A 21,672-nucleotide genomic window follows, 5' to 3' on the forward strand; every position below is an offset into this window, starting at 1 on the left:
AACATTTACACAGGATAGGTAAGCTGCAGATCAGGATATAAATCCAGGCAACCTGATTCTCAACTGCTTGACATCATGAATGTAAACTTTCTAGTACAGAGCATATAAGAAATAGCCTGTCCTAATGTACATATAAAAATATTTTTATTGAAGCTAAATTTTACTCCAATATTACCCATCACATTTATATATTTATATATGTGAATATAATTTGTGACCACAAGTGTTCATATTTTAAAAATGAGTGAAGAATACAAACTATTCCTTGCTGTATAGCCTTTAGTTAAATCAGAAGTCCAAACAGTTGAAGATTATGTTAGGGTAATTTTAAAAGTACCTGGTGATTCTGGGGTTAATACTGGCCACAAATCCAACCACCATCGTTCCCTGGCTGAATGCATCTTTACAGACATTGATACCAACCACCATCAGGGACTTTAACTGTAAAATTAGATTTTTCATAATTTAATGGAACTAGGTATTATTTTCCCAAGCAATGACTTAATATGCAGTTTTTAAAAGACTCTCTGTGGTTATAAAATTATTTAAACTCAGCCAGGGACATCAAGGTCCAGATGAGGCAGATTATTAAACCAGAAACCAGAGAAACTTAAAGACAGGGGAAGAATATAGTACATACTTTGATTAAGAGACACACTGTACTCCAAAATGGCCACCAACCACTGTTGGGGGAGGCAAGGGCCATCAATGGCTTAAGGGTTCCGGTAAAGCGGTCCATCATTTATCCCTTGCCTCAGAGCTGAAGGAATCTGAAGGGAAATTCCATTCCCCATTCTTTAGCTCTCCAAGGAATCCTCACTTGTATGCATGCCTCCAGGAGGAGCAGCTGAGGGTAACCTTGTATATCCTGATTAAGGGAACAGGCAACGGGCTCTCATTCCTCCGTCTCCTCACTTCTTCCACAGTGCCCATAGTTCAGGAAAGAGAACAGGATTTTTTCAGTTCCCAACACAAACTGGAGGTTTACATCACAGGCTCTGCTATTTCCTTAAGCCCTCGGAGTGTGGAGCGGGGCCGGTGGGGGGGTGGGGGGCGCGGGGAGGTGTTCCACCCAGGGTGCAAGGGTCCTCTGCAAGGTAGTGGCAGGGAAAGGCAGGGGCCACAGAACCCAGAGTTTAAATGATGGCTCCAAATCAAGTCCCTCCAAGTCGATGCCAGACTAGATTCTCTTCCGTGAAATATTCTGTTACCAGCTTGACTCAAGCGCCACGAGGACAGGGGCCACAACTCACCCTCCAGACCTTCCCAGTGGCTGGTGTATAACGGAACCCAGAGCAGACAAACAGATAAACAACAACCCGACCCAATAAACAAACAGTGCAAATATTTCTAGAATCACATGAAAATATCTCCTACTTTGATTCACTTTTTAAAATTCATAACTGATTGGTGACTAAAAGGAAAAGAGAGGCAGTTCCTCACCGGGATCTCCACCGCCCAGAGCTCACCCCCGAGTTTACAGATCATTTGCATGGCAATCTTGGTGGCGACACTCAGCATCATCCCCTGCTTATTCAACGTCTGAGCAAGCACACACTGGCTGGGGACTGGGCAGTCGGAGCTCAAATATTTTTTAATGGAATCATAATAGCTGGTCTGAATAGAAGGCAGAATACACATCACCTAAAAACAAAACAGACAGCAGCAACAACAAAAAGAAGAAAGTCAATTTACTTATGTTGAGAGGATGCTTTAAAAAACAATGAATTTCCATAACATCTTTCACCGTTACACTCCCAGGAGGCGAACAGCACACCTACAATTCTTCTCTTAAATGGTCTTTAAAGAGAAGACAATGAATCTAAGCCTTTTGAAATGCCTTCTCATCAGCCATCTGCTCTGCAAAGCCCCCCTCCAATCCTACCACCTCCTTGGGCTCTTCCTTCCTCTCTGTTTCTCTCCTGATTTGATTCAGTTTCCTCAAATTCCCTTCCAACCTAGCTTTTCCTCCCATTACCTCTCTTCTTTGCAGTGACCCTTCCCTGTGGCTCTCCAGCTCCCCACTCCCCAACTGCATCCAGAGACAAGCAAAGTGGAGAATTCGCTTAAATCGTAGTCTTTTCCCCATTAGGCACTGGACATCCAAAATTAAAAAACAACAGTTTTTGTTTTTGTTTGTTTACTCGGACTTGAATGTAGGGTATGATGGGAGGGAAAATAAGGAGAAAGAAGCTTCAGGTGCCCTGGTAAATTCCAGTCTTCTCTGTTACTGCTTACACTTACCATCAGGTATTTCCCTCACAAAAGGAGCTCTCCTGGCCTAACTCCACCTCCTTCCTATCTTTTATTCTCTACTTTCAACCACCCCCATCCCCCAAATTATAGAAAAGACAGGCACTGTCATAATCAACAGAAAACAAATATAGTGACTTTTTTCACCTATAGAATTGTTCCAAATCATAACATCAAAAGCGAAAATTATTTACACTTAATCATATAAAGCAGAAGAAAATATTTTTAAAGTACCGGAAAAATTATCTCAGGGGTCTTCCTGCCTTGCATCCTGTGAATCTGGGGCTAAGGAGGAGTGGCCCAATGGGAACCAGGACTATAAGAAGGTCAGAGCCAAGTGAGACTGGTTACACACCAGGGCTGGAGAAGTAAGCAAGTATGTGGAGAATGAAAAGGGCCATGTTTCTCACTCTCAGAGATAAGGGGTACAGATATGGAAAGGGAGTACCATCTCCTGCGGCACTGGGTTGCAACTGGGGACCTGAACACGTTTCATATTTAAAATTTTGATAAAATATTTTAATATATACATAGATACATACAGCAATAAAATAGATGCAAGTGTGCATGTATATATATGAACACCCAAGCAGCGGTGGTAGTTCAGTCGCTAAGTCATGTCCAACTCTTGTGACCCCACAGACTAGCCCACCAGGTTCCTCTGTCCACTGGATTTCCCAGGCAAGAATACTGGAGTGGGTTGCCATTTCCTTCTTCAGGAGATCTTCCTGAAGCAGGGATTGAACCTGTGTATCCTACTGGCAAAACCAAGGACAATTTGGACATAGGGGCTCAAAGACTCAGACACGACTGAGCAACTGAGTGCATGCACATAGGCTGTAGGAATGGATTAAGACAAGAATTATCAATGGATTCTAACACTAGTGGGTGAAGTTTGATGAAGAACAGGATATTTACATAGTCTCAAAGTATGTCCCTACCAAAAAAATCTTAATTACCAAAAAGTGTAACTTTATAAAGAAGAAGCTTGACAGAAACCATCCTAGTAATGGAGTACCCCGGGTAAGAACACAGAATCATTCCTGTGATACTGCTGCCCAAAGTGCATAAACTGAATTTAATGATAAAGAAACAGTAGACGAACCCAAAGTGAGAGACACTGTATTAAATAACTGGTCTACTATACTCTTAAAAACTGGAAGGTCATCCAAGTCAACGGAAACTACGGAACTGTCACAAACTGAAGGAGAGATTAAAGAGAAAAGGCAACTAAACGCAATATATTAGATCTATTCATTAGAGAAAACCTTCTGGGGACAAATGGAGAAATGTGAATGGAGTGGTAGAGTAGCTGGTTATACTGCTCCCTGATTTTGATGGTTGTTCTGTGGTTCCGTAGGAGAGTGACCCTGTTTGTAGGAAATGTGCATAACTGCATTAAAAGGGTAATGTGCATCATGCCTGTAACTTACTCTCAAATGTTCAGGAAAAAATAAATAAATAAGATAGGGAGGGAGGAAGGGAAAGAGGGAGGGAGAGAAGGAGGAGAGGAAATGACAGAAAATGATAGTAAACATGATCAAATGCCAACAATCGGGGAATCTGAGTGAATGGTGTATTAGAGTTCTTTATGGCACCCCACTCCAGTACTCTTGCCTGGAAAATCCCATGGGTGGAGGAGCCTGGTGGGCTGCAGTCCATGGGGTTGCGAAGAGTCGGACACGACTGAGCGACTTGACTTTCACTTTTCACTTTCATGCATTGGAGAAGGAAATGGCAACCCACTCCAGTGTTCTTGCCTGGAGAATCCCAGGGATGGGGGAGCCTGGTTGGCTGCCATCTATGGGGTCGCACAGAGTCGGACACGACTGAAGCGACTTAGCAGCAGCAGCAGCAGCAGCAGTACTATTCTTGCAACTTTTCTGCAAGTTCAATTTTACATTTTAAAGTGAAAAATAAATGCTCTTAGAGTGAGAATTTCTTTGGTTAATAACATCCTTATGGGCAAATTTTTGTGGAAAGAGCTAACTAAACTGCTTTGTGTGAGATATGAATAGCAAGGCTGGGAGCTGGGATGAATGAGCCAGGGGAGTAAGAAAGGAGCTGGGGCAGAGAAGCACTGCAGTGCAGTGAGAGGCTAAGCGAGCATTTCCAAGACACGGGAAGGGTTGAGCGATCCTTTACGAAAATGTAAATCAATTTTAACTTGTCTGGAATGGTGGTATGTGATGTAATCGTGCCTTGGCCCCAAACCCTCAGCAAAGTCAGCTATACAACACACACACATACATACACTCACCACACACACACTCACTACACACACACACTCACTACACACACACCACACCACAAACACACATACACTCACAACACACACACACATACACACACTCACCACACACATGCACTCACTACACATACACCACACCACAAACACACATACACTCACAACACACACACACATGCACACACTCACCACACACATGCATTCACTACACACACACATACACATACACACACTACACACACATGCTAACTACACACACACACACCACACACAGACACTCACGACACACATACACACACTCACCACACACACTCACCACACACACACCACACACACACACACCACACCACACACACACATACATTCATGACACACACACACACACACACACACACACACATTTACCACACACACAGGCACACACTACCCACATACCCCACATACATATACACACACCACACACATGCACTCACTACACACACACCACACCACACACACACATACACACACTCACCACACACAACATGCATACACACACACACGATACTTTGGGAAATGCAGCAATTGTGGGTATCCCCCAGGATGTTATAAAGCAGAAGGAAAGGGCACCCGTGAAGGGGGACAAGAATTCAGGGGGAGAGGGACATGGGACCATAGGTGACCTTCCAAGAACCCCTGAAACATGAGAACAAAACTGGGCGCCCCAACACGTATGGGATGAGAGTCAATTTATCTTAAACCTTAAGTAAAAGATGACCCCCACCCACAAGCTGAAAATATGCAGATATCCAACAAGTTGATAAAGGGGTGGGCGCTCAGCCGTGTCCACATCTTTTCGGTTCCCATGGACTGTAGCCCACCAGGTTCCTCGGTCCATGGGATTCTCCAGGCAAGAATACGGGAGTGGGTTGCCATTCCCTTCTCCAGGGGATCTTCCCAACCCAGGGATCGAACCCACATCTCTTGTGTCTCCTGCATTCGCAGGCAGATTCTTTACCACTAGCGCCACCTGGGTTAAAAATTAATATTAGAAATATGAAAGGAAAAGAAAATATCTGGTTAAAATATCAAGATTAATACTTTTTGGGTATTTGGGGAAATGCACAGCAATTTGAAAACATGTGGGAGAATATGTTCAAATTCCTGCTTTCAAGACTATTAGATAAGAAGAAAAATAAAAATTATACCTCAAAACACGAAAAACTATCCTATACTTACCAACTGAACCTCATATTTAACATGCTTCTGTATAGCGTGAATAAACGCAGCTGGATTTTCTTGTACTTTTATGCTACATAAAAAGATTAATTTTGAAAATGTATAAATTTTAGTAGCACATAATCATATAGCGTTAAAAATAATAGCAGTCAATATTTATAACAGACTATAATTTGAGGGAAAAAAATCATTAAACTGAAACCTTTTGTGTCTAAAATTGCTTCTCTCAAACAAGATATGCCAGAAACATTTAATTACTATTTTTATTAACATAAAAAACAGATTAGTGAAAACTGAAATTTTCTCCATTGTATAGAGTCCCCACAGATTCTATCTAAACAACAATTCTGTTGTTCAAAATGGAATTGAAGGCATACTTTTGAAACTACAAGTCTCATTATCAAACACTGAAACAGAGTTCAAGTTAAATTGGGACTAAAAATTCTGTAATCTGAATCTCCATGGGAACTCTAAAATAAAAATCATTAGATTACTGAGATCAAGATATCCAGTTAATCTGTATGATTCAAACTAAAAGATTTTTTTTTTCCTTAGTGGCACCTTGCATGGAGCCTGGAATATCTAACCTTAATTAATCAATCAATCAGTGGACAAGTACTTATCAATTATCTGTTCTGTGGCTACAGTATATTAGGGGCCAGAGGTTACAGAAAATGATTCCACTCAGAGGAATTTATAGATCTATTTTCTTGACATGGGTTCAACCTCTCCTATGTATACATGGTTGGAACGGTCCCAATGCCCAGGGGCCTTTGAAAGCTTGCCCACCAGGTGGCAGGACCAACATCTGCCTCGCGCAGGTTACAACAGGAGTGACCAGCAGTGCTGTTTCAGATGGGAGAAGCTACGCATATAAATCTAATAAGTAAATAGATACGTCACAGGAGAGAAAAAGGATGGAATAAAATATGAGCTTTCAAACAAAACAGGCCAAGAACAGAACAAGAGCACAGACTTGTTGGAATTCGGGTGAAAAAGAGCCTGTGATGCCAGTCCAGGTCTGAGACTGTAGCTTCTTTCTTTAATCTTTTCCTGTCTTCTTACCTCATGGGTTGAGAGAAATTAGAGCAGGTGAAACTCAAACCAGGCGACTTGTTAACAGATTTGATAAGAAGAGAACTCTAGACGACAGTGTAAAATGAGACTCTGGGAACAGCTACGGTTTACAACAATTCCCGAGCTGATGATGTAACTAATTAGTAACCACGTATTTAAAGAATAACTCCCCATCCTGGCAATTAGGACATTTGCACCTCCACTACAACAAAGAGAAAGAAGTATCTGTTGTTCTTTTTTTAAGCAATGAAGTAAGGCATGACCAACTTTGTGGCTTTTCTAAATTAAAACAGTATTCAGCTTTGAGTGTGATTGTATATCAATGGATTCCTTACTAAATTGAAAGTGTCATATTTCTCTCATCCCATGCAAATAGCATAGCATTTACTATGTAATAGTAGATACTCAATAAACATTCAAAGGCTAAATGAATGACCTGGTTCTATCAGCAAACTATCTAGATGACTAATCTTATGCCACAGGAACAGAAGAAGAAAACTTGTTTCAGATTTATTTTTACATTAAATTTTAAACCATAAAATCTATCAAATAAGTCAGGAAATGCAACTTTTGTTAATATCCTGACTGCTGTTAAGTTTTATAAACAAGTGATATGGAGGAATTAAGAAAAAAGCTGAGAAGGCAATATATGGATTTATTAAGAATTCATATCTCAACTAGTACTGGAAAAACATTGAGGTAATGAGACTACTGCCTAGTAAGAATTATGAAAATAAAGTTTTACAAAGACCAACATAAAATACATCTTGACTGGATAAAATTTTAATCATTGCCAACTCTACGTATAACTATTTTCTTGGGACTCTATAGTAGGAAATTTTACCGACATAAAGAAACATTTGTAGCTCTTTCAGCCATTAACTCCTATTACCTTTCTAATCAAACCATATTAACTTATGAAAAAAATGAGGAGAAATTTCAGCATCTTCTCACATTTTGGGGCGATCCACATTAAATCCCATGGGACCTCCAACTCTTCTCAAGCAGTTCAGAAAGTTCTCTGTCACACTTTCAGCTCTGTTGCTACATATAACCAGCCATTTATTCAAAGACTGTGCACTTAAAACCTTGCAAGTTCGTATATCCTTAGACCAGTCAGCTGCAGATGCAGGTTGACACTGAGAAAAATAACAGAGAATAATTAAATAAAAAAGACAACGTGGAGATATTTCGTATTTGTCATAACAGAACAATTCAGTACAGTTTGCTACTCACAGACTTAAAACACACATATAAGTACTTCACATCTGAACACAACACACACTTCTTGGGAGTGGAGGCAACTGAATGACATCCCAGGTCCACCCTTCCTTGCCTGGAGATCCTTGGCAAGTCCCTTCACCTCATGGGGCTCTGCCATGGCAAAGGCTAGTGTCCGGTTCAAATCCCTAGGTTCCCAGGAATTCCCTAGCGGTCCAGCGGTTAGGACTCCAAGCTTTGACTGCTGAGGGCATAGGTTCAATCCCTGGTGGGGGAACTAAGACCCCATACGCTGCACAGTGTGACCAAGAGAAAAAAAAACAACCCCAAAAGCAAACCCCACACAAATCTCTAGGTTCCCTTCCAGCTCTACAAGCCTAAGATCTTTACTACAAAAGCTCACATGAATGACTGTCCAGTTTGGTCTCTTTGCTTTAGGCTTCTAGAAGTCGTAAGTGGGAAATGCTGATGACTGATCTTCCAGGTCACTATACTGAGATGAAAAGAGCCTACCATTAAGACTACACATTATACTAGGAGTAGCTATATCCAGAAGCAAAGATGAAGCCAAGACACAGGCTCCTATCTTATTCTTGGACGGTTCCCCAGGTGACCAGGAAGAACAAGCTCCCGACATTGAAGAGGGCAGACTTCAGACTAGTCCCCAGCTTTCTGAAATCAAATCAAAAGTCCCTGGTGTGTGAGCCAGGAAGAACCACTGGTAGAATTTAAAAGGACACTATAAGCCAATCCCTTGCTACTCAGAGTGTCGTCTTGTAGCAGCGCTGTCTCCAGAAAGCTCGTTAGAAATGCAGTCCTGGGCCCCATCCCAGACCCACTGAACCAGACTCTGCATGTTAACGAGTTCCCCAGTGATTCGTCCGCATAGTACTGTTTAAGAAGCATTGCAATCCCCTTATTTTACAGACTGAAAAGTGATGGCTGAAAGTGGTTATGGAGCCAGCTGGTGGCATGGACTTGACTTTGCAGTCAGGGCATTTTCCACCAAGCACTCTGACTACCAGGCCCCAGCCATCCTCCCAGTGCCAGGTCACAGAAGGCCAGGCAGGGGCTCAGCTTCAGGGGACAACCTTCACCTAAGAACCAAGGGGCAGGGTTCGGCCTCCCGAAGGGCTCTGTCTCAAGCCAGGATTCATTCTTTCCCGTTACAGCCAGTGTGAGGAGAACCACAGCCCTCTCACCTACACTCCCACCTTTACCAGCTGGCAGGTGACCCAGGACACACACCCAAGGCCACTCTGAGGCCTGTGAACTTTTTCTGTACTCAGTTTCTCAAAGTGAAAGTCACTCAGTCATGTTCGACTTTTTGCAACCATCATAGTCAACAAAATAGTCCAAAATGCAGTACTTGGATGCAATATCAAAAACGATAAAATGATCTCTGTTCATTTCCAAGGCAAACCATTCAATATCACAGAAATCCAAGTCTACACCCCCATCAGTAATTGTAAAGAAGCTAAAGTCGAATGGTTCCATGAAGACCTACAAAACCTTTTAAAACTAACACTAAAAAAAGATGTCCTCATCATTATAGGGGACTGGAATGCAAATGTAGGGACTCAAGAGCTACCTGGAGTAACAGGCAAATTTGGCCTTGGAGTACAAAATGAATCAGGGCAAAGGTTAATGGAGTTTTGCCAAGAGAATGCACTGGTCATAGCAAACACCCTCTTCCAATAACACAAGAGAAGACTCTACACATGGGCATCAGCAGATGGTCAATACTGAAATAAGATTGATTATATTCTTTGCAGCCAAAGATGGAGAGGCTCTATAAAGTCAGGAAAAACAAGACCGGGAGCTGACTCTGGCTCAGATCATCAACTCCTTATTGACAAATTCAGACTTAAAATGAAGAAAGTAGGGAAAACCACTAGACCATTCAGGTATGACCTAAATCAAATCCCTTACGATTATAGAGTGGAAGTGAGAAATAGATTCAAGGGATTAGATCTCATAGACAGAGTGCCTGAAGAACTATGGACGGAGGTTCATGACATTGTGCAAGAGGAGGTAATTAAGACAATCCCCAAGAAAAAGAAATGCAAAAAGGCAAACGGTTGTCTGACGAGGGCTTACAAATAGCTGAGCAAAGAAGAGAAGCTAAAGGCAAAGCAGAAAAGGAAAGATACACCCATTTGAATGCAGAGTTCCAAAGAACAGCAGGGAGAGATAAGAAAGCCTTCCTCAATGATCAGTGCAAAGAAATAGAGGAAAACAATAGAATGGGAAAGGCTTGAGATCTCTTCAAGAAAATTAGGGATACCAAGGGAACATTTCATGCAAAGATGAGCACAATAAAGGACAGAAATGGTATGGATCTAACAACAGCAGAAGATAATAAGAAGAGGTGGCAAGAATCACAGAAGAACTATACAAAACAGATCTTTATGACCCAGATAACCATGATGGTGTGATCACCCACCTAGAGTCAGACATCCTGAAAGGTGAAGTCAAGTGGGCTTTAGGAAGCATCACTACAAACAAAGCTAGTGGAGGTGATGGAATTCCAGCTGAGCTATTTCAAATTCTGAAAGATGATGCTATGAAAGTGCTGCACTCAATATGCCAGCAAATCCGGAAAACTCAGCAGTGGCCACAGGACTGGAAAAGGTCAGTTTTCATTCCAATCCCAAAGAAAGGCAATGCCAAAGAATGGTCAAATGACCACACAACTGCACTCAACTCACATGCTAGCAAAGTAATGCTCAAGATTCTCCAAGCCAGGGTTCAACAGTATGTGAACCATGGACTTCCAGATGTTCAAGCTGGTTTTAGAGAAGGTAGAGGAACCAGAGATCAAATTGCCAACATCCGCTGGATCATCAAAAAAGCAAGAGAGTTCCAGAAAAACATCTATTTCTGCTGTACTGACTATGCCAAAGCCTTTGACTGTGTGGATCACAACAAACCGGAAAATTCTTCAAGAGATGGGAATACCAGACCACCTGACCTGCCTTCTGAGAAATCTGTATGCAGGTCAGGAAACAACAGTTAGAACTGGACATGGAACAACAGACTGGTTCCAAACTGGGAAAGGAGAACGTCAAGGCTGTATATTGTCACCCTGCTTATTTAACTTATATGCAGAGAACATCATGTGAAATGCCAGGCTGGATGAAGTACAAGCTGGAATCAAGATTTCTGGGAGAAATATCAATAACCTCAGATATGCAGATGATACCACTCTCATGGCAAAAAGTGAAGTGGAACTGAAGAGCCTCTTGATGGAAGTGAAAGAGGAGAGTGAAAAAGTTGGCTTAAAATTCAACATTCAGAAAATTAAGATCATGGCATCTGGTCCCATCACTTCAAATAGATGGGGAAACAACAGAAACAGTGACATACTTTATTTTGGGGGCTCCAAAATCACTGCAGATGGTGACTGCAGCCATGAAATTAAAAGACACTTGCTCCCTGGAAGAAAAGCTATGACCAAACTAGACAGCATATTAAAAAGCAGAGATATTACTTTGCCAACAAAGGTCCATCTAGTCAAAGCTATGGTTTTTCCAGTAGTCATGTATGGATGTGAGAGTTGGATCATAAAGAAAGCTGAGCACTGAAGAACTGATGCTTTTGAACTGTGGTGTTGGAGAAGACTCTTGAGAGTCCCTTGGACTGCAAGGAGAACCAACCAGTCTATCCTAAAGGAAATCAGTCTTGAATATTCATTGGAAGGACTGATGCTGAAGCTGAAACTCCAGTACTTTGGCCACCTGATACGAAGAACTGACTCAGTTTAAAAGACCCTGATGCTGGGAAAGATGGAAGGCGGGAGGAGAAGGTGACAACAGAGGATGAGATGGTTGGATGGCATCACTGACTCGATGGATATGAGTTTGAACAAGCTCTGGGAGTTGGTGATGGACAGGGAAGACTGGTGTGTCTAGTCCATGGGGTCACAAAGAGTCAGACAAGACTGAGTGGCTGAACTGAACTGAACTATACTGTCCATGGAATTCTCCAGGCCAGAATACTGGAGTGGGTAGCCTTTCCCTTCTCCAGGGGATCTTCCCAACCCAGGGATCGAACCCAGGTCTCCTGCATTTCGGGCACATTCTTTACCAGCTGAGCCACAAGGGAAGCCCAAGAATATTGGAGTGGGTAGTCTATCCCTTCTCCAGGGGATCTTTGTGACCCAGGAATTGAACCGGGGTCTCCTGCATTACAGGCAGATTCTTTACCAACTGAGCTATCAGGGAAGCTTCAGTTTCTCAAATCCAGTTTTAAAAAAGCAGGATCAGCTGAGAAGTCACTGACACAGACAATTCTAACCTACCCAATACCACCTCTAGGGGGTGGGTTCTCCACTTTAGTGCCCCTTCTATGAAGAGGGGATTCCCAGGTGATGCTGCTGTTGCTGTTAAGTCACTTCAGTTGTGTCCGACTCTGTGCAACCCCACAGACAGCAGCCCACCAGGCTCCTCCGTCCCTGGGATTCTCCAGGCAAGAACACTGGAGTGGGTTGCCATTTCCCTCTCCAATGCATGAAAGTGAAAATTGAAAGTGAAGTCACTCAGTTGTGTCCAACTCTTAGCGACCCCAGGGACTGCAGCCCACCAGGCTCCTCCGCCCATGGGATTTTCCAGGCAAGAGTACTGGTAAAGAATCCACCTGTCAATGCAAGAGATGGAAGAGATGTGGGTTCGATCTTTGGAGTAAGAGGATCTCTGGAGTAGGAAACGGCAGCCCCCTCCAACATTGTTGCCTGGGAAATCCCACGGACAGAGGAGCCAGGGAGGCTAAAGTCCATGGGGCTGCAAAGAGTTGGACATGACTGAGCACACAGTACTCCTGTGGAGATCTGATTCTGGGCCAAAATATGCAAACAAAACTCTAACAAGTATGATTACCTACAGATGATGAAACAGACCATTTAAAATATTTCACATCTCACTTCACATGTAGAACTAAAACTGAGCTTCTTTTTACTGACTCCTGACCAAGATCTTAATGGGGGTGTACATTTTAGGACTTGACAATATTTTGTGTTTAGTTTTTCCTTAGCTTCTCCAACAAGGATTTTGGTTATTTGAATAGATTATCAAAAAGCAATAATGAAAAAAAAGAAACCCCATCTTACCAAAAAAAAAAAAAAAAAAAAACATTCACTGCTCAATCATTAATTTCAACATGCTGACTTACCTGCATCAAATAAGGGCAAGAAGAACACCTTTAAAAATAAAATGTAACTCACTTTAAAAATGGGCAAAACAGAGGGGCAAAGTAGAGAATGTACAATTTTTGCGTAAAATTGGTTCATTTTTTTTTCCAGTGGAAACCCCAGAGAGGCAATGATTTGTCTCTCCAGGTTTCTGAATGCCTCTCTGCCTAACTGCTATGGCTAGGTGAGCTCTGGGAGAATTTCTTCATGTTTATGCCAACTGAGGAGCATTCTATTTTGGGGAAGAGAAAGAACTCTGGTATCAGGAAACACAGTCTACTGGAATTAACCTCCACCAGTTAAAACATTTTCAGGTACCACAAATTTTTTAAGCAATATAAGAGTACACCACCACCCAATAATAGGTTACATGTTTTGATTGCAATGGCGTGAAGTACCATTTTGTAATGCATCTTTTATTTATTTATATTTGGCTGCACTGGGTCATCGCTGCTGTGTGCGGATATTCTCTTGTGGTGGCAAGCCGGGTCTACTCTTCATTGCAGTGCGGGGCTTCTCATTGAGGCAGCTTCTCTTGTTGCAGAGAACTGGCTCTACAGCACGTGGGATTCAGTGATTGCAGTATGTGGCCTTAGCTGCTTCATAGCATGTGGAATCTCCCTGGACCAGCGATCGAACCTGTGTCCCCTGCCTTGGCAGGTGGATTCTTAACCAAAGGACAACCAGGGAAGTCTTCTAATGCATCTGTAAATGTGACATCATATCACACTAACCTAAATCTGCTGGGTGCCACTAAATCCTTGTACACTCCGATTAAAAAGGAAAACAGAGGGTCCTTGGGGTTCAGGACAAAGGGAGGGTGGCGAAATATACTGTGCTAAGTCAGTTCAGTTGTGTCCAATGCTTTGCGACCCTATGGACTATAGCCCGCCAGGCTCTTCTGCCCATGGGATTCTCCAGGTAAGAATACTGGAGGGGGTTTCCATGCCCTCGTCCAGGGGATCTTCCCAGCCCAGGGATGGAACCCACATCTCTTAACATCTCCTGCATTGGCAGGTGGGTTCTTTACTACTAGTACCACCTGGGAAGAGGCCACAGAGAAAGCAAATGAACATTATATTATAATCCTACTCTGACTTATGATCAAACTGACATACATTCAAGAAAATACTTTTAAATGAAAATAAAATTACAGAACTTACTATGTGGTCTTGCATTATTATTTTTTCTGCAGGTGCAATGCGGCCGGTCAGAGACATCTGGCATCCAAAATGCAGCCCCCAGGTCTCCAGCTCAAAACGAGCATCCTTGTTTCTGTTACAGAGTTGAGTCTTAAGTCATTAAAAATGCTTACTATCTAAAAATTGGAATCATTAGAGATAAAATTATGTTAATTATTCAGAGACTGATTTTTCAGGGTTCCTGACTTCTATTTCTATTCACCATTTTTTCTCTGCTCCAAGGAATTATAGGAGGACTGCACCCATGGGGGACTCCAAGGGATGGAAAGGCTCCCAGTGTGGCCCTCTGGTAAACAAAATGGGCCATTGAGCCAAGCGTCTGCATGTGTACTCAGTCACTTCAGTCATGTCCGACTCTTTGTGACCCTATTGACTATAGCCTGCCAGGCTCCTCTGTCCATAGGATTCTCCAGGCAAGAATACTGGGTTGCCATGCCCTCCTCCAGGGGATCTTCCCGACCCAGGGATTGAACCTGAGTCTCCTGCATTTCCTGCATTGCAGGTGGATTCTTTACTACTGACTCACTGAAGCAGCCCCTGAGCCAAATAGGTCAGGCTTCAAATACAAATTCTGACACAGAATAACATGGACCTTGAGCAAACTCTGAAATCTTTTAAAGCCATGGTTTCCTGATTGACAAAATGTAGGACTAACTTAGCTATTTCATAGGGGTAATGAAAAGGTTAAATATGGCAATCCACAGACAGTGCCACCACACTGCCTGGCACATGCTAGGTGCTCAGTATAGGTGAGATATTATTCTTGATAACAAACATCAGTAAAGAGACTTTGTGGAGCATCTGGATGTGGAGATGTTCCCATACCTCTGGAAGTCATCCGCAAGCCTGGCCAGGTGCTGCTGCCTTACCAAAGGATCGAGACGAGTTTCTTTAGCCACAGCCTTCATCAGCTGGAAATCAGAAGTCGCCTGGCCAGGCATCCCTATACATTGTGAATGAAAACAAAGTGAAACATGAACAGTCCTCAATGTAATCCAGCCCATCTTAGGCACAGAGTAATAAAACTCTGAACTTAAACTGAATCAGATTCACCATCTGACAGCAATGCAAGCCTTTTCATTTAAAATGTTTTCTAGTAGTCACATTTAAAAAGAGCCAGAAAGAAACAGATGCAATTATTCTAACAGTAACTCAGAATATCCAAAATATTATCATTTAAACACATATCCAATATAAAAAGTGAGTTAATGAGATAGTTTCTCTTTTCTTTCACACTGCATCTTAGACGTCTATTCTATATCTTTACACTTACAGCACTGCTCCATCCAATCCCTCAGTTGCACTAGTCATGCGTCAAATACTCAGTGACCAATCTGGCTAGAGACCACCAAGAGGACCACACAGATGTGAAATGCCAGAGTATCACTAAGAACATTCATCCCTCTCTGCAAAGATGGTATCCTTATTAACTTCTCTAATTGCAGAATAAACACATGCACATCAAACTCATTCGAGCATCATAAGTGTAAAATGTAGAAAGTCCTCCCGTCTTAGTCTCACCCTGGTAATCAGATGAGCATGATTAAAAGAATCTTACATAGTCTTTTTTTTTTTTTTGATTCTAGTGTAGAGTGAAGATTACCTTCTGGAGCTCATGCAAAAAGAAAACAAAGAGTATTTTGGCACCTCTCAAACAATACACCAGAAGAAAATTAAATCACACGATTTCCTAGCCTGCATGTGTGCTAAGTCGCTTTAGTCATGTTCAACTCTTTGCGACCCCAGGGACTGAAGCCCTCCAGGCTCCTCTGTCCATGAGACTCTCCAAGCATGAATACTGGAGTGGGCTGCTATGCCCTCCTCCAGAGGATCTTCCTAACCCGGGGACTGAACTTGGGTGTCTTACATCTGCACTGGCAACACCTAGCCTAGTGAAGTTCAAAAACAGGGGGAAAATATCTTGGTTTTAGTAAAACATCTGGCAACCAATTTAACATCAAAGTAACAAATGGAATACACGAGATAAGGGAAGTAAGATAACCTTCACGGTGCTGACCAATTTCCAAAGGGCACTCTACCCTCCCCCTTCTTCTGTGATCAAGTAGATTACCTAAGACTCATCCTCCCTGGGCTAAATTAGAGCTCTGGCACTTATCTAACTTAAGGAGGTTTTGCCCACTGCAAAGTGTCATAAGTCTGTGATCAAGAACTTGAGAGAGAATAAAGTACAAACATTACCTGTTAGAAAGCAGAGCTCAGGAATCAGGTGGGCCATCTGAGCCTCAGAGTTGTCATTTTTCTTGTTTTTCAACAGACTAACAAGAACTGGCTGGTTCAGGTCAGATAAGGTAATATCATATTGCTACAGAATGCAAGATCAATGAGGGAAAAGTTAATATGGAAACACTATACAATGAGCACCCTTGCTTAAAAGCAACAAATGAATGGATAAGAAACTCTTCAACAGAAGGGGAAAAAAAGTCCCTACTAATCCCCACAGTAACCTACTCATTTCTACTTCCTTCCTGGGACCTATCTCTTACATCTCAGGGGCAGCTTCAAGATTTTAATTATTACCTCTTATAATTCAATACCATTTTTTTCCCCCAAACATTTTCTTGCTCTCTTCTGAGTTTCATCCAGAGCCGTAAGCTGGATGAAATCCATAGAACCATGACCCCGGCTGCAGCACTACCAGTGGAGACTGAGGCCAACTGGCCCATGTGCTCTGGCACCTGTGTGCATTAGGACAATATCACACACAAGTTGGACACAATGGTCATACTGAGTCAACCTCAGACTTCCCCAAAGAGCACAACTGTCCTTATTTTCCAAGACAGTATGACGTTACAGGGAAGTAGTTTTGAACTCTGACAAATGTAAATCTGGTCCACAGATAGTCTATCTACTTGGACCATGACACTGGGGAAGGGGCTTACCTTTCCTCTTCTATGAAACGAGGACAACAAGAGCCCAGAGGCGTCTCATGTAAACCACTAGCACGGTGTCTGGTTTATAATAAGTCCTCGGCAATCATTAGCTCCTTCCCCACCCCCTTTCCCTTCATAAACTTGAATTTCCACATTCTCACCTTGCCATGAGTTCATTTACCTTCCAAAGGCAAAGTTTCCATTAACACCAGTATAGCTTACTCAACACTGATGACAGAACAGGAATTATAATTTACAAAATGCCTGGGGACCACGTGATGCTGACATCAATAATTATAATGCAGGAAGCCAGCAGTGAGGGCTTCTGTCTTCAATAAAGACTTTAAGTCATTAAAATAAAAACCAATTCAGGAAACAGCAATTTAAAGTGGTGATTACAACAACGCTATGGCTGAAAAGCGTGGAGAAGCACTGGTAGAAAGAGTTTTTATACACGACCTCGTTCATTCATATCTTGTGTTTGCTATATTCCAGGGACTGAAGGGAATACAAATAAAAAAGAGGCACAGTCCCTGCCTTTACACATAACTACATTATCTACAAAGCAAGGTAGACCAGAAGCACAAATAATACATGTACGCTAAGCATTTATTTTTTTCCTCATTTAGTCTTTTTTTTAATGGACGAGTACTGTGTTTTTTTAAATTAAACTATAATTGATTTACAAGGTCCTGTTGTTGTACAGCAAAGTGATGGAGTTTTAGTTAGATATTCTTTCCAGATTCTTTTGCCTTATAGGTTATTTAGTATAGTTTTTTAATACTAAATATAAAAATATTTAGTATACTTCCCTGTGCTATACAGTAGGTCCTTGTTGGATACCTACTACATATATATTAATAGTAGTAGCGTATATGTTAATCCCAAGCTCCTGTTTTATCCCCCACTTCTCCTTTCATAACCATAAGTTTGTTTTCTGTTTGTGAGTCTATTTCTCTTTGGTAAATAAGACCCTTTCCTCACTTACTCTTAACAACAGAGTGTGATTGTTGTGTGCTCTGTTGTGTCTGACTCTGCAACTCTGTGGACTTCACCTGCCAGGCTCCTCTGTCCATGGGATTATCCAGGCAAGAATACCTGAGTGGGTTGCCATGCCCTCTCCAGAGGATCTTCCTGACCCAGGGATCAAGCCTGCGACTCCTGCATTGGCAGGCAGATTTTTTTACCACTTAGCCATCTGGGAAGCTTTTAACAACGGGATTGTGAGTCAAATATTATTATCATCTTCTTCACTGATGAGGAAACATCATTAGAAATTAAATAACTTCCCAAGGTCCTGTAACTGAAAATTAGCACAACCAGGATTTATCACTTAAGACTTGGGAGCCTCTGCTTGTTACACCACTCGGGGCTGGTTCCCTCACAAGGAATAGGGAGCAAGGTAGTGAAAATAATTTATGGCTGGTAAATTAAGGAAGGCTTCACGAAGGAGGCAGAATCCAAGACAGCACCTTGAAGAAAATGCAGGAGTATTATAAGTTCTGGGAACAGCTCAAGCAAAACTGGGATATATTCCAAGAAGAGGGTATTCTACTATTTACCTAGAGCATGGTCAAGAATTCTACCCACTAAGCTGTGTAATCAGGTGAACTTTATTGTCTCCCAATTTTCTTAGCATTTGGCAACAGTTTTTATGATAAGATAAAATAGAGAAATATAAAGGTCAATATCAAGATGTCTTCCAGTAAAGTTACCTGGATATAAAATCAATACACAGACATCACTTGCATTCCTATACACTGAAAATGAAAAACCAGAAAGAGACATTAAGGAAACAATCCCATTCACCACTGCAACAACAGCAACAACAAAAATACCCATGAATAAACCGACCTCGGGAGACAAAAAACCCGCAGAAAACTATAAGACACTGATGAAAGAGTCAAAGGCAACACAAACAGATGGAGAGATATACTATGCTCTTGGATTAGAAGAATCAGTATTGTGCAAATGACCATACAACCCAAGGTAATCTATAGGTTCAATGCAATCCCTATGAAACTACCGATGGCATTTTTCACAGAACTAGAACAAAAAATTTCACAGTTTGTATGGAAACACAAAAGACCCCAAATAGCCAAAGCAATCTTGAGAAAGAAAAATGGAACTGGAGGAATCAACCTTTCCGACTTAACACTACATGCAAAGCTCCAGTCATCAAGACAGTATGGTACTGGCACAGAAACAGAAATACAGACCAGTGAAACAAGGTAGAAAACCCAGAGATAAACCTATGCACCCATGGGCATCTTATCTTTGACAAAGGAGGCAAGAATATATCATGGAGAAAAGACAGCCTCTTCAATCAGTGGTGCTGGGAAAGCTGGAAAGCTACATGTAAAAGAATGTAACTAACTTCCTAACACCGTATACAAAAATAAAATGGATTAAGGACTTAACTGTAAAGCCAGAAAACTCTTGGAGGAAAATATAGGCAGTACACTCTTTGACATACATCACAGCAAGATCCTCTTTGACCCACCTCCTAGAGCAATGGAAATAAAAACTAACAAATAGGACCTAATTAAACTTAAAAACCTTTGAACAGCAAGGAAAACAATAAACAAGGTTAAAAGACAACCCTCAGAATGGGAGAAATAATTGCAAATGATACAACTGACAAAGGAGTAATCTCCAAAATATATAAGCAGCTCATACAGCTCTATATCAAGAAAACAAACAGCCCAATCAAAAATGAGCAGAAGACCTAAACAGACATTTCTCCAAAGAATACATACAGATGGCAAATAAACACATAAAACGATACTCAACATCACTAATTATTAGAGAAATGCAAATCAAAACTACAATGAGGTTATCACCTCACACCAGTCAGAATAGTCATCAAATAATCTACAAACAAATGCTGGCAAAAACCAACACACAAAAAATTAAAACACAAAAAATAATAGAAAAAAAGAAAAAATCAAAACATGGCTGAAGTGAAAAAAAGGATGTCTTCTACTTTGAGAGTAGACTATATAGTAATTTATCATCCCTTTCCTGGGACAAAGAGGAAAGCATTCTAGAAACTGGTACCATTTTCTTTCTTTTTCTCCCTAATTACAATAGATATGCAGGGAATCACAACTCATTACAAAGAAAGTGAGTGGGATTTTTATCATGATTCCCTTTTCAGAATGTCACAGGTCCTCAAACACATCAAAGAAAAATGAATTTAACCATGCAGGAAAAACCCCAAACATTTAACAAACTCTGTGTTTAATAAACACTAATGGAGAACATTTTTTGCACAAAATGCTTTGCCAAATGCCAAAAGCTATATGTGTTCTGTAAGGACAACTCAATGAGGCGGAGAGGGCGAAGAAGAAGGATACAAAATGATTTCCTGAGACGCAGAATTCCCAAGGAGAGACAGGCATGGGAAAGACAATGAATTCAGTTTGAATTTTGTTCGTTTGAGATGCCTGCAGGATATTCATGCAAATGCAGCCTGAAAATGGAGAGGAGGATGTAATTTAGGAAGAAGGGCAAGACAAAAATACTATATTGGAAGCAATCTCAGAATATGAAGAAAAGATCCTCTGCAAAGGGGCCGTGGTGAGTTATAGCATTTCATGTTTGGGAGAAGTGAAGGAGGGAAATGTTGAAGGAGGCTGAGAAAGAACCACCTGAAACCACATAAAACGATACTCAAAACTCAAACTCAAACGATACTGAAACCCAGGGTGGGGAACCACCCAGGGATGTGCCGTGGGGTCAAGGAAGAGGAGTTCAGCTCCCCAGGAGCAGTTTCTAGCATCCAGAGCCACCAAAAGCCCTTTAGAATAAGGTCAGTAGCTGACTTTGACCTTGGAGACCTAGTTCCATAGCAGCAGAACCGGATACCAGATTGTTGAGGCTTCCTGAAGAAGAATGGAAGAGGTGCTTGGAGCTAGTTTAGAGGACCTTTTAAAGAAATTAGCTAAGGAGGAAAAGGAGATCATTTTTCTTGAAAGTGTAGAAAGGTCAACACATTTGCTTTCTCTTTTCGTTTGTAAAACAGTGGTGAGATTTTGGAGACAGAAATATGACTGAATATGCAATAAAGAGAAGGCGCCTCTGAAAGGAACTGAAGTTGGACAGTGGGGATGGGGAAATTCTCATCACTGTGAATCCAGCTCCCAGAGTCAACACGAGATTTCATCAATAAGTGTTTGAGCATCTACTAGATGCTAGCCCTGGGTGTCCAGAAATCAAGAGTTCAAAGTTGAAGAGGGAGAGTCAGACCATTCATATCCTGCCTGTGATAACTGCAAGAAGTTAAGTACAGAGAGGGGACCTGGAGGAGAAAGTCCTAGGGCTCCCTTGACTGCTAGGGGAATTTCCCTGGCAGTCCAGTGGTTAAGACTT

The 21,672-nt window shown here is 41.7% G+C and overlaps 1 protein-coding gene across 1 annotated transcript in view; it reads right to left on the bottom strand.

Annotated features, from left to right (window-relative positions):
• PIWIL4 (piwi like RNA-mediated gene silencing 4) overlaps positions 1–21,672 on the bottom strand; it is a 55,616-nt gene that overhangs the window by 10,216 nt on the left and 23,728 nt on the right. Inside the window, exons 10-16 of the mRNA XM_070803139.1 lie at positions 16,607–16,730; positions 15,233–15,350; positions 14,369–14,480; positions 7,751–7,935; positions 5,720–5,792; positions 1,444–1,644; positions 338–441 (exon numbers count right to left, since the gene is read on the bottom strand). Coding sequence (XP_070659240.1) covers positions 338–441; positions 1,444–1,644; positions 5,720–5,792; positions 7,751–7,935; positions 14,369–14,480; positions 15,233–15,350; positions 16,607–16,730 — 917 coding nt within the window. The remainder of the gene's footprint in view (positions 1–337; positions 442–1,443; positions 1,645–5,719; positions 5,793–7,750; positions 7,936–14,368; positions 14,481–15,232; positions 15,351–16,606; positions 16,731–21,672) is intronic.

The sequence above is a fragment of the Bos indicus genome, chromosome 15 (genome assembly GCF_029378745.1).
Source record: "Bos indicus isolate NIAB-ARS_2022 breed Sahiwal x Tharparkar chromosome 15, NIAB-ARS_B.indTharparkar_mat_pri_1.0, whole genome shotgun sequence".
Classification (NCBI taxonomy): Eukaryota; Metazoa; Chordata; class Mammalia; order Artiodactyla; family Bovidae; genus Bos; species Bos indicus.